At 28.0% G+C, this 13,817-nt stretch overlaps 2 protein-coding genes across 2 annotated transcripts; one reads left to right on the forward strand and one right to left on the reverse strand.

Moving 5' to 3' along the window:
• Positions 1-556: 556 nt before the first annotated feature.
• On the reverse strand, positions 557-4,223 carry LOC103573456 (juvenile hormone esterase-like). Its single transcript, XM_053740638.1, has 7 exons — positions 3,431-4,223; positions 3,201-3,345; positions 2,769-3,105; positions 2,311-2,670; positions 1,903-2,066; positions 1,511-1,824; positions 557-1,429 (listed from the first exon to the last, which is right to left on the reverse strand). Exons 1-7 carry the CDS (start codon positions 3,634-3,636, stop codon positions 1,255-1,257), a joined length of 1,701 nt encoding a protein of 566 aa, XP_053596613.1. The 5' UTR covers positions 3,637-4,223; the 3' UTR covers positions 557-1,254.
• A 2,286-nt stretch (positions 4,224-6,509) lies between these two features.
• Positions 6,510-8,283, forward strand: LOC103573450 (popeye domain-containing protein 3-like). Its single transcript, XM_008552546.1, has 7 exons — positions 6,510-6,642; positions 6,809-6,943; positions 7,016-7,197; positions 7,264-7,503; positions 7,572-7,724; positions 7,810-7,954; positions 8,108-8,283. The coding sequence occupies exons 1-7, from the start codon at positions 6,588-6,590 to the stop codon at positions 8,281-8,283; spliced, it is 1,086 nt and encodes a 361-aa protein (XP_008550768.1). The 5' UTR covers positions 6,510-6,587.
• Positions 8,284-13,817: the final 5,534 nt, after the last annotated feature.

The following is a 13,817-nucleotide window of genomic DNA, read 5'->3' on the forward strand; positions in this document are numbered from 1 at the left end:
CAAAATTTATATTTTAATTCACCTTTTTTTTATTTTATTTATTTATTTTTTTTAAGGCAAATAAATTATTAAAAAGATGTTAGGTATTAATTTATGTTTCATTTATGTAACGTAACCGAATAATAAATGAAATCAGCGGCAAATTTTATTTAATGCCGTACTTGTGTGGGTGTATTTGAAATATTTATTTGAGGATCGGTAAGATAATTATTCACATTTATAATTCGTGGAATTGTTATTTTATTAAATAATAATCTTCAATTCAATCTAATATTATTTTTTACATTTTTTTTTATAAATATTTATAATGACTGTTTAATTTTTAAAATATAAAAAAAAATTTATAGAATTTTTTTTATGATATTTTAATTATTTTTTTTTCGTTATGCGAAATATATTAACCATTACGTCAATGACGCAACTTTAATTTGAATTACCATCAATAATATTAATTTAAAGTTTTAAGACGTCGGATTATAAAACAATACAAGCCAAAAAAGTTTATTAAACGATAAACAATTGAATAGTGGTCAACAATCATCGAGTAACATTTTAATTTCCCTAAAATTTCCATTTTAATTAATGATTGGAAATTGCGAAGAAATAATCGTAGGCGATCAAAAAGCTAATTATCAGTAGATAACTTCTGTTATATTTCTGGTATTTTTAACTTTATTGATTGGAATAAAACTTTCTTTTGAGCTTGAGCGACTTTTATCTTGTTTTAAATCCTGCTCAGCAGTATTTTTTCTTTAAGGTTTTCCAGATTTTTTTTTTCTTATTCTTCATTTTATAATTACCCAATACAATTGATAACCGCATTTAACAAATAAACAAGTATATTGAGAATTTGCTAAGCATTCAGAAGAGGAAAGTTTCGTAAAATTAAATTAAATCTCCTGTTGATTTTATTATTCATACCCGATCGTTGTGTATTTTAAAACTCAGTGAGCGGAGACAAAGCCCTAATAGATAATAGTAATAGAAAACAAATTTAAGGTTTAAAAGTTTACCGGAAATTCGAATTATGAAATCTATAAATTTCCTTGATATAATTTGAGTCTTACATAACTTTTATTTCTGTTATTCCCAACTTATTCTAATATATTGTAAATTTAATTATCGTGAACCTCAAATTGACTTTTATACACATGTGTGATATTTTATCAAAAAATCTCATGACTCATCATTTATTATTAATATAACAATTTAATGGCATTAGTTGATTTTTAAATATTTTATAAATTTAATTTATCACCAAAACAACATTTTCAAAATTTGCATTGCCCAAAAATGCATACGGTCATCCAAAAAATTGTGGCTTTTTAATAAAACCGGTTGATTTTCGGATCCTATTTGTAAATGGAAGTAATTATCTGAATAAGGTTTCCAAACATGTGGATCTTCATTAAAAGTTGTCGTTGGTTCTCTGTGAATAATTAAAAGAAATATTTTAGCAATCACTTGAGCACTCAATTTAAATTATTGTGGATAAAATATAATTGAATACCCATAAATAGCAAAATTAGTCCACAAATCAACGAGAATGTCAATCATTTTTTGGTCATTCTCATTCATTTCTAGATCTGGTAATCCAAAATAATCTGGAGTAAAAGGATATAAATATATAAGTTCATCTGCATGAATAACTCCCACATTGTCATTATTTTTTAAAACTGTCGAGGTTTTACTAAAAGTTCCACGATATTCAAAAGTATAAAAATACGACGGCTGTTCCATTCTCTTACTCACTAATTGTAATTGTAACATTTGTGGAAACAAAAATGAAATATCACCAATTAAATCTGTCAGCTTCATAATAACCTTCAAATAAACTCATTTTTATTTTATAAATTTTTTTTTTTAACACAAAAATACATGATTACTTTTATTTAAAATTACCTGAGTTTTGTTAACAAGATCAATATCACCGAAATAAAAACGTTGTAAATTATCCGCTAGTCGACCTGAATCACCATCAGTAACATACGAACCAGTCATAAAGTGTAAAAATTGATTAACGTCACCCACATAATCATTGTAAAGTGTTTCGTTGGCATATAAAACTGAAATAGATATTTATTGTTAAATTTTAATAAATAATGAGTTCATTTTTTTTTTATAAAAAACCCTTTTAGGAAACATGTACACTAATTATTACAACCCATTTAATGACAACATATATATGTATCTGTTAGACTAGCTCGTAGGATATTATGTGTCCATTAAGATAATAAATCTGCATTACTGTAATATTATAATTAATGTTCCAGTCGCAGTAACAACTTTAATATAAAGAGAAATGAAAACCTGATGTAAGAATAAGTCCTTCATTTTTAACAGCACCGCTGATATTTGGAAGATCTTGAATTTTATCATCCAAAATGATTTTTAATGGATGCTCAGTGATAAACGCATCTTCAATGTCTGGCTCAATAGAGGGTACCCAAGTAACTAATGAAAGTTTCTGCATACCACCAAATATCTCATCAGTAAATAAACTATAGTAAGGAACTTGTCTTAAACATTCAATTAATTCTTGGGAAGTTTTGTTGGGACACTCGAATGTATTCCCGAGGCTATAAGCGTAACTTTTGTAACTAGTTGAGTTTGCGAAAGACCATGGACACAGTGAACTACCACTTTGTGCAATGTATCGATGAAATAATCCTTTAAATAATTGAACGTTAATTTTAATTAAAAATATAATAAAAAAAAAAAAAAAAAAAAAAAAAAAAAAAAAAAAAAAAAAAAAGAAGAAAAAAAACCTTTTGCTGTCGCAGAGAGCACTTGGTAATTGACACTAACACTGCCAGCACTCTGTCCAAATAGTGTAACACTTGCAGGATCACCACCAAAGTTATCTATATTACTTTGTACCCACTTCAACGCTAAAGTTTGATCCTTTAATCCAAAATTTCCTGGTGCAGATGCATCACCTGTACTCAGAAATCCAGTAACACCCAGACGGTACTGAATTGTTACGAGTACTATATCTTTATCAAGTAAATAATTTGGCCCAAGGGATGTTGGTTTGGCGTCGCCTCTTTGAAATGCACCCCCATGAATATAAACCATCGTTGGCAGTAATTTATCCGGATCTAACTAAAGTGTTTAAATTTATAATCACTTGCAGCAGTGGATTTCATAATTAAATTTATTTACAATTATAAATAATAATAATAATATTGTATTATTACTTTAGGTGAATAAACATTTAAATACAAACAATCTTCTTGACCGAAAAGGATATTTGTATATTCATCTCGTTGTCCACAAACCGGGACATCGTTAGTTGCCATTAACGTTCCAATCCATGGCTTAACTGGTTCTGGATTTTTAAATCTGTTATGATAATAACAATAAATAAAAAAAAAAATTTGTTATTTCATTAAGAATTTTTGATTTTACTTATTTTTTAAATAAATACCTCAGAGGTCCAATTGGTGGCTGAGCATATGGAATTCCCAAAAATGCATTTATATTTCTGCCGCGTCTTGAGACCATTTGGGTTCCGATTATTTTTCCAAGAGGCGTCGTGACCTTTGGTTCTGTTGTAAGGCCGATACACTCATGATTGTAACACTGATTAATTAAATAAATTGATACTAAACTGATGATCCAACGACTGGCCATGATAGTTACCTGTTAGTTAATACTTATTTTTTTATTGTTATATTGACGTTAGTTGATATTTTTTTAAGTTAATTGCTGCCGATAACACACACTGATAATTGCACTACTGCTCGATACAATATGACAGAATGATAATTTTTTCTTTAAAAAACTATACTATATATTGCTTAATAATTATTTACATTCACTTTAATGCAACTATTTTTTATTTTTGGTCAGATAGTTATGTTTAATTTCTCCGAACTCGAAATAAAACAATTTATTTCATTTAAGCAATTAAAATTAAGGGCTATTGTACGTAAAATAATGGCAGTGTGACAAAATGGAATAAAGTTGAGGATTACCCTCCAGGAAATTATCTCAATTATCTAAAACGATTAAGCAATTATCAAAGTTTAATAGATACCAGTGGTTGTAAATTAACAAAAAATTTTAGTTTAAGTCTTTCGGTTGTTACTCACCAAGAATGAGGGTGCCTGCGTTAACGATTTTTTCGCCCCATTAATTTCACATTCTACCTTAAACACCCCTACTGTGTATGGACAGATTTTAATTCATGTTTCTCTTCGAAAAAGAAAGAAACAATAAAAAAAAAAGTTTTCAGGATTAATGGTACTGACAACCAATAAACTAGGTCGAACAAAATGGAATTTTTTCGCTGATTGAAAATAAATAAAATAACCATTCCAAGTATTATTTATTATTTTTCACATATAAAATTATTACAAACTAAATATAAATTTAATGTTGGATAAAAATAAATTTTTTAAAATCTGACAGTTTGTTGTATAAGTTAAAAGTTATTTTTTATCATGTCACATTATATTTAACGAAGGCATCTAAAATTTCCTTACAAGCAATACAGAGTTAAAACTTTTCATAAAGTGAATCAACAACTTTAGAATTCGAAATTACGTATTACAATCTGCTCCAAGTAAAAAGATATATCAGTGGCTTTGAAACTTTTCCGGTTTATTTTTTTATCATCTTCTTTGCCGTCATCTCTTTTTTTTCTTTATTCTATTTCTACGCTTGATCCTTGATCCCTAAAATAAGATGGGACGTGAATAAGATTATACCACTGATACTCACCGCCTCTTCCAGGAACAATATTTTACACTCTTGTTAATGAACTTGATATACATATATATCCTTTACATTTTTTTTTTCCTTTTCATTCTTTGTACTTTAAGTTAAGTTTTATTTACTTTTTTTTTTTTTTTTTTTTTTTTTGAATAAAATATAAATTATTGTTAATTAATTAACGAGTTAGATGTTCCAAATAAAAATTTAATTAATAACTATTTGATAATTTATAAATTGAAATAATAAATCTGATAGATCGCATGATTAAAAAGGATTATTAAATTAAGTAGAAAAGTTATTCTGCAGTTTTTTATTTTCACTAATTTTTTTAACTCTCGGTTAATTAATAGGAGTCACTTGACATATTTTATAAATGGCCGGTATTTTATTAACGTACCGTTTTATTATCGTGATTCATAAAGTTTGAAAAAAAAAAAAAAAAAAAAAAATTTTAAAATATATATAATCATTGTCGTAAAATATTTTTAATGACGAAATATACGTAATCTTAAATATCAATACCAATAGTATTTTTAAAAATATAAAAATTCAAATTACACTTGATTCTCATTTAAATATCGGCAAAATATACTTCCATTTGAATCCATAATCATTTCACCACCAATTTGACTTTCTGCATCATTATCGTTATAATTATATTTATATTCATTATTATAATTATCATTGAGTTTATGTCCGTATCTGAAAAATTTAATTTGTATCAACTTATAGGAAAATAAATTACATTACCCTTATTATTATTATTTAACTAAACATAAAATTATAATATTTAAATTATTTAGTAATTAATGAAAAGTATCAACTTATTTGCATTTTATAATTGCGTTATTTTATAATATAAGAGATTGAGGTTTAAATATATAATAGTAATATAATAATAATACTTGAAATAATTGAACAGGTCAAAATTCTGTTTATGATGTTTATTATTCACTGGCACCGCCATCACTGCCGCACTCACGATTAATAATAATAAAATCTAATAAAATTCAAAATTAAATTGAAAAAAAAAAAAAAAAAAAAAAAAAAAAAAATTATTATTTAAGACAAGTAAAATCTCACCAATTTCATATTTATCGAGCAACTACGACAAAAAATTTTAAATTACTATTTAATTCTACATGCTATCAGTTTCATTTATACTATTTGCTATCAGTTGATCATACATCGGCGAATAAGTCACTAATAGCCTAACACAATATATTTTATTATCAATGTCTTTTGTGTTCGAAGGTAGAATTATATCTATTGATTTATGATATCAATCGACTTTGTTAATTTTATCGTAATAATTTTTATTTTTTCGATTTATTCCTAAGAAATTAGTACATCAGCGTTAAGTAAAAATTCTTTGTAAAGATATGAATCGGTATTTTAATTGAAAATACTTTCAACAACTCTTGAGAATTTTAAATATGACGTCAATATCTACTGATAAAAAAAAAATTAATGAATTTTACCGTTAGATAATAACGTTTTTTTGTCATGGAAAAAAATTCATGAAAAATTTCCAGCCAAGGATATTTGAGTTATAAAATATGATGTGTATTATCTTTGAACGGTACTTGGTCTCATTATCCTGCAGTATCGTCCTCAAAGGATAAAGACAAAGTTTAACTGTATAACCATCAACAACAAGGGGTGGCATTGATCCCCTATTTGAAGGCATGCGCAGTATTATTTATATCCTTATAAAAATTAACACCCAAGCATCGCAATCAAAACAAACCAGTCGAGTTAAAGATGCAGTAAGAAGAGGATTTAAATTAAATTTTTTATTTTTTACACAAACTTAATTAATTAGTTTATTTATAGATATATATTTAAAATTTGATAATTCGACGATGACTCCTGGATTGGGTCATGATCCTTTGTCCAGTTACAATATAACGGCTCTCGGTGAGTAAGCATTTACATGTCCTGCTAAAATAAATATTTTATTCGTTGGTTGGTTGGTTGGTTGGACTCTTACCAGATAATCTTTATATTTGCGTGCTATACCAACCTCGAAATCTTTATTTTATATCCATATATATATGTGCATATCGTTAAATTGTTATTCAAGGTAATACAGCTTTATGTCTGTGGCAACAACCACAACACATCCTCTTTCAATTGGCTAATTTCTGCTTTGTATTATCCTACTCGGCACCATCATCAAAAAAGGGAATACTTTTTATGCATACTGTTCTCATTGTTGGTAAGTTTATTTTCATTTTTCTAAAAATATTTAATCTCGATAATAATAATAAATAATAATAATAATGCTTAGGTTTTATGCTGTTATCTGGATGGGCATGGCACGTAATCTGTGCACCAGATATATTTTCCTGGAATTTTGCCTTTCTAGTATTAAATATTGGCCAACTAGTTTACATTGTTTATCAAATGAGACCAGTACACTTTGATCCAGAGCTCGAAGAAGTTTATCATACGTTATTTTATCCATTCAAGGTGATTAATTCTCTTGAAACCTTTTTCATTTTTATTTATATTTTATCAACATTATTTTATCATCAGGTCTCTCGGATGCAATTCAAGAGACTAGTGTCACCAGAATTTGCAACAATAATGTCACTTCATGCAGGTGAAGCTTATGCAATGCAAAATCTAACGAGAACAGACAGACTGGGACTATTATTAAGTGGAAAAGTTAATGTTCTCAGTGATTCAAATTATCTTCATCCAATTCTTCCGTGTGAATTTTTGGACTCACCTGAATTTGAAAGCTCTCGTGCTTCTGTTGACGATAAATTTAAAGTAACGATAAAATAAATAACTATATGATTGATTAATTGACTAATTGATTGATATTTTTCTTTCAACAGGTTTCTATTGTTGCAGCAAGCTCATGTAGATATTTGTACTGGCAAAGATCAGCTTTAGAATATTTATTAGTAAAAGAAGCATACTTAGCAACTGTTTTAACAACTTTAGTGGCGAGAGATATTGCTACTAAACTCTATGCTATGAATAATAAGGTACATATATTTATTTTATTACACAAAATATATCAATTAAAATATTATTTATAAAAAACATATGTTTATTTTTATAACTTGTTAGATAGTTACAGATAAAGGCTCCCATTTAGATATAAGACTGCCAACGATAAGTGCCGGTTTAAATATGACTGGGGAATACCGAAGTCCACGTGCATCTCGACAAGCTTTAATGCGTCGTAAAGAAGGCAAACCAACCACCAATAATGGTAGTCCACATAAATAACAACAATAATAATGAAAAAAAAAAAAAAAAAAAAAACTAGGAATTGCATGTTAATCGAATATCGAACGGTTTAAAGTTAGCTCGTATTTAACTTTTCGAGACAGCTATTTTTATAAGTAATTAATTATTTTCGCAGTGGGTGGTGCTAAACCGAAAGAAAGGCCGGCTAATAACCTGACGAAACTTGGCGCGCCTAACATGGAACCGCTACCAGAGATCCCGTCTTGTGATGATTTAGCTTCCAGTGGGGTTGAGAGCTGGCTCGAATCCTCCAGCAAGTATCACAGCTGTGAAATTGTTGATGAAGAGTAGCTTTTAATTTTTCATTATTATCATTTAACATAAACTATTTATTTATTCATTGATTTATATATGCGCATCATTCATTAAGAAAAAAAAAAAAATTCAAAAATTGTAATAATTAACGGTCTTCCTCATTTATTTTTTATATGTCATTTAATTTTATGAATATATATAAACAGCATTTATAATTGATTTATTTTTCATTGTTTATTATATTTTTTTATATTGTATATATACTTTTAGGTATTTAAATTTATTTTACAAAAAAAAATTTGTAAAAAAAATAATATATATATATATAAAGTTTATTAATTGTTGTAAAATATAATAGTAATTATAATTAAATATTGATATTAAATTGTATCGTCGAGCGTTAAATATATTTTGTTTTCTCATATTACAACCCAACAAGATAATAAAAAATAATTAATTGCGTTTTACGTCACTGAAATAGGTCATACTGGTGAGTTTATGAAACTAAAAATAATAATTAAATTAATTATTTGTAGGATTGCGTGTTTGATTATGTAAAATAACAATCAGGTAAAACATTGTAGTGTGTTCACCCTTTTGAATAGACGTCCCTATAACTCATCCCCCGTTTATTTCGGACGCTACTTTTCGTTTATAACTTGAATAACTTTCATTGAAAACCTTGGGTTGAAGGGTTATTTCTCTTCTCATTGTTATATAAATTCGCGTTTTCAATTTCTTGCAACTATTAATTTAATTTATCGATATTATTCCGGTACAAGTCCTTCTACTCACCCCTACTGGGTTTATTATTCATAGCCATTATCAACAGAAGTAATACAAATTTCAAAGGGTCATTTAATAAATACACTTGTGCTTGTATATATTCTTGACTCAAAAATTAATTCATAACAAATGAATTTCAATTATGGAACATATTTATTGCAACAATTAAATATACACGGCTTTATTATGTATTTATTTATTTATTCTATCATATATTTAGTTGACACAAAAAAAAATATATATCACTGTTTGTTTATATTAAATAATGTAATTATTTATTATAGACATTACTGTGGTTGAAGGTCATAAAATTACATATATTTTTTAAAATAAACAGTAAATGATTGTGTAAATTCAGTAACCAGTTCAGTAGTTGGGTTTAGGATTTTACATATGTATAGCAATTATGGCAAACGTCCAAGTTACTTTGACTAAATTCCCTCGGCATATACGTTTTGTTTAAAATTTTTTATTGTTATACTTGAATGCCTTGTATGCAGAAAAAAAAAATTAAACGTTTAGTTATGTTTGCTACGAATAAAATTTCTGTTTGCTTATCTCTGATGGCTATTTTTTAAATATAAAAATGAACTGACTTTGAGAAAAATGATGATAGCCTGAACTGTGGTGATTATCTTTCTTTGGCAGTAAACATATAAGAGTCATTTTTCGTAAACTTTTTGCAAGTTAAAAAACTGGACAATAGCTACTACATAAACGATTCGTGATAACTAGTAATGGATTAAATCACCCGCTGGACGGTTAGCTGGCTCGCTTACTGGCTAAGAACCAAAGCGTTTTATAGACCCAGTAAAAAATCATTTCTATGAAAAAAATGACATGAGAATAATTGGGGATTACTTTTTTTAATTTTTTATGATAAATATTTTTAGCTATTTGTAACTCCAGTAGGTTGATTTTGAGATTAATTATACTTTTAACAAAATAAATTGTAGTGTTGGATAATAACTGAAAAACTATTGTATCAAAAAAGATATTAATTTTATTTCAGTCGTTTGTTGTTGGTAAAATATTTTAATTTATTCTTTAGAGACTGGTAAAATTTAAATAATTATAACACAAAGTAATTGTAAAGAAGGAAAGTAACAAAAAAAAGATAAAATAAAGCGTGTGTGTACAAGTAGTCTTTTCTTTACACTAATATATGCTTTTAAAATTAATGTCTAGATGGAATACTCGTTCTGGTAGTCTACCATGCAATTATCGTCCGGACAAAACAACACTGATAAAAAAAAAAAAAAAAAAAATCAATTGTGTCAATTGTTTGGTTTACTTACATGCCAGTAGCACAAACAAGCGTCACGTAAAAGCATGAAAAATAAACCTGACAAGTAACGTGTCGAGTAACGAGGGTAACAATAAGTCCTTGGTGTTTCAAAAGTTGCTCCATCACTCTTTTTTAATCTAGATATTATCTTTGAGGAATTCCTATTCGTAACGATTCCTCCATTAACAATGTAAATCTTGCTTAATCAAAAATTTATTATCATAATAAAATAATAGCACATTATTTTTTTTATTTTTATCGCAATTAAGTTACTTCCTTTGATTTTTATAAAACCAACACTAACAATAACAAAATTTATCAACTTGATGAATAATTGCATTAAAAATATTAAAAGATAAAATATCTGTTTTGTAATTATATAAATAAATTTTAATAATAGCCGTAACAAAGTAATTGGTAATTAAATAAAGGTGAATGAGGCATTAAAAATAAAAAAAAAAAAATAAAATTAATAATTAATTTTGATTAAGATAGCTTAAAGCAGCGCGTTAAATTTAGTTATTACTGAATTGTAATTCTAATTGTAATTAGATTTAAAACGAGGTGAATACTATCACGAAATTTGATCGATGTTTAAAATAGTTTAAAGATAATATGTAAAGTGAGACCTCGTTCAATACGCGTGAATAAATTCCATTAAACTACATTTACATTCTTGTATTTGTGGTATGTATATAGTATTACTATTCCTAGGGGATTATTTTTTATTAGAATGATGCTTATAGCTGGTTAAAATGGGTGCGGTATGCTATATTATACAGATAAAAACAAAAAGAGATAGGTAGATTTAAAGATTTATCAAAATAGTGAATATTCAAAGGTCAAAAGTAGTAGTAGATCTGCAATTGTAATCAGAGTTGATTTTGACCTCAACTCTATATATTATCATTCTATGTTATTTTGGGGTTGTTAGATAAATGGATTTACCGTTTAAATCTAACTATCTTATCGTGTCTCACTCAAATTTACACAACATTCCACTGAAAATTACCATCTATGCATCTAATCAATAATTTTTATTCTAAAACTGGCTACTCCGGTTAAAATAATAATCGATTGTTTGATTAACAACCTTGATAAAATTATTATTTTATTACTTTTTGTAAAATATTTTTTTAAACCAAACTTTTAACCGAGTTTAATATGTTTTCAATAAAAACAAAAAGTTTAATTACTATATTTCTTAATTAAGCTATCGGTTTTAAACTTTAATAATAAAGATAAAAGAAAAACAAAAAAAATTATATATTTTTTCACAGTTTAATTATCAGAAACTTTCACAATTGTCATTTTTCCAATAAATTTTTTTCCCTATTGATGATTTAAGTTTTTTAAAAAAGTTTTATACTTAATATTATTTATTTGTCTGAATGGGATTTAATGTGGAGTTATAGATAAAATAAAAGTTTCGGTAACAATAGAGTCGTAAGATATAGACAATCTGTCTGGTCTGTCTATTTTAGAGAGTGACGTTAAATTGTAGCAAGATAAGGGCAGCAACAGGGTCAACGTCTGAGTAACTATTAGAAAAAAACCTCAGACGGGGTCTATGTACTCTATTTGCAGGCAGACGACACGCGGTTATATCCATTTACAAATCAATTACTTAAGAGTTTACACCAATAACCTTTCAAAATAGTTATTATTATATTTATCTATACCCACTCGGATCCGATCAATTCACCTATACAACTTTATAACATTTACAATTATCGCAGACTTTCTGTTCAAAATATCGATTGTATTTTTGATAATTTGTTTAATATTCAAATACTATTATTATTTTCATACATTTTTTCGTTGAAATGACTCCAATTCAAAGGAAATTTAGACCCTAAAGAGAGTCTTTCACCTAGTTGTGGTAACTCAACCGTAATAAACCAAGTAAAATGGCCCGACTGAGTAAAATAAAATACGAAAAAAATGAGAAAAAAAAAATAATAATAATAATAAAATAAAATAAAAGCTGATGGTGCGCGTGAGTAGATGGAATCAGTAGAGATATAACAACCAAACGGCGTTGAACGGCTTTAGTCTTTCATCCCCATTGCTTTTTCTTTCGTTTTCTTGGTTCTGTTATTCTTTTTTTTTTCTATATTTTTATGCTTCCCTTTGGCCCTCTGTCTGTCTAGGTAAAATTCTCGGATCTCAAGTCTCTTGGTACTTTTGGCACCCCTCAGTATCAGTTGAGAATGTTGAGATGAGAGCAGTAGGGTAGTAGCTGATGGTTTTATCGTATATATATATATATATATATATATCTATATAATGACAATACTAGTACGGAAAATATGAGAAAGAGAGAATATTATTGAGAGACGTACAGTGGTGCCATCTAAAAGCGTGAGGGCGTGGCGCTCGCTCCTAAGGGAGGCTTAGTCTAACTTTAACAACGGCACGGGTCGTACCTCGGTAGTAGTCGATCAAGACCACCTGCACCGTCGTGGTGATATGGTGGTGTGGTGGTGATACTGCTGATGATGATGCCAGTGGTGGTAGTGGTAGTAGTAGTAGTACAGTAGAGTACTACAGACTTGGTACGGTTAAGATACGGTTGTATATACACGCAAAGCCACTTAAGTGTTTAGCTTTCAGGGGTAGATATTCATCACCCTCCGAATAACATTCGATTCCATCTGATCTAGCTATCGAGTGTTTGATTTTTAAGTTATCGTTGTGTTGATACTTTTGCTATTGCTACTGCTACTGCTGTTGTTGTAACTTTTACTGCTTTTACTGCTGCTGTACTGGTGGGTAGTAAGGTGCCAAGAGGGATAAAAGGCCACTAAACAACAGAGAAAGATGAATAAGCTATGACAATATGAATGACTTGACATAATAATCCTATGTCTCGCCGTCACAATGATGTCGGTTAACAAACCAGATAACAACCATTGTTGTCTGTTTCTACTTAAAAATTTAACCACTCGTTGGATACTATTCCACCATTTACTGCTTATGTTTACAATTGCCCAAACTGACTTTCAGACACCTACTAAATTTATGTCTCACATCAAAAGACCTTTTATATTTTTTCACTGATAACAAAACAGAATAACAAAATATAAGTATATAAAAACTCGAGTGTGTGAAAATGATGTACAAGTCATGATCGGTTTCTGTGAGATAAGATTGAGTGATTTGGGTATTTTAGTAGTGTATTGGAGGACGCCTGAGTTTACGTTGGACACCGGAGGGAAAATCCGATCACGCGGTGAGATGAATTTACATCGAGACTTATGTAATCCATCATTTTACAGATAAATTTAAATCATGAGTTCATTTTAATTTTCTGATGAGTAAAGTCTTACCTTGCTTGGGATTTTCTACTGATTTGACTGTATACCCAACTCTCGGTCTTGTATAAACGGGCATTTTCTACTAGTTATACATTAAGCGAATGATAATAATAATACTGCTACTACTATTACTCTAGCTACTGTTATTATAACTGACTGTAACATTTTTTATTATG

This window comes from Microplitis demolitor, chromosome 7, assembly GCF_026212275.2.
Source record: "Microplitis demolitor isolate Queensland-Clemson2020A chromosome 7, iyMicDemo2.1a, whole genome shotgun sequence".
NCBI classification, from domain to species: domain Eukaryota; kingdom Metazoa; phylum Arthropoda; class Insecta; order Hymenoptera; family Braconidae; genus Microplitis; species Microplitis demolitor.

What these genes read in the sequence shown, in the direction of transcription:
- LOC103573456 (XM_053740638.1), bottom strand. Translation starts at nt 3,636, where the DNA reads ATGGCCAGTCGTTGGATCATCAGTTTAGTATCAATTTATTTAATTAAT. An exon ending in GCTCTCTGCGACAGCAAAAG is followed by an intron (nt 2,671 to 2,768) that starts GTTTTTTTTCTT and finishes AATTATTTAAAG; the next exon opens with GATTATTTCATCGATACATT. An exon ending in ACTAATTTTGCTATTTATGG is followed by an intron (nt 1,430 to 1,510) that starts GTATTCAATTAT and finishes AATTATTCACAG; the next exon opens with AGAACCAACGACAACTTTTA.
- LOC103573450 (XM_008552546.1), top strand. Translation starts at nt 6,588, where the DNA reads ATGACTCCTGGATTGGGTCATGATCCTTTGTCCAGTTACAATATAACG. An exon ending in TTACAATATAACGGCTCTCG is followed by an intron (nt 6,643 to 6,808) that starts GTGAGTAAGCAT and finishes TTGTTATTCAAG; the next exon opens with GTAATACAGCTTTATGTCTG. An exon ending in TCTATGCTATGAATAATAAG is followed by an intron (nt 7,725 to 7,809) that starts GTACATATATTT and finishes ATAACTTGTTAG; the next exon opens with ATAGTTACAGATAAAGGCTC.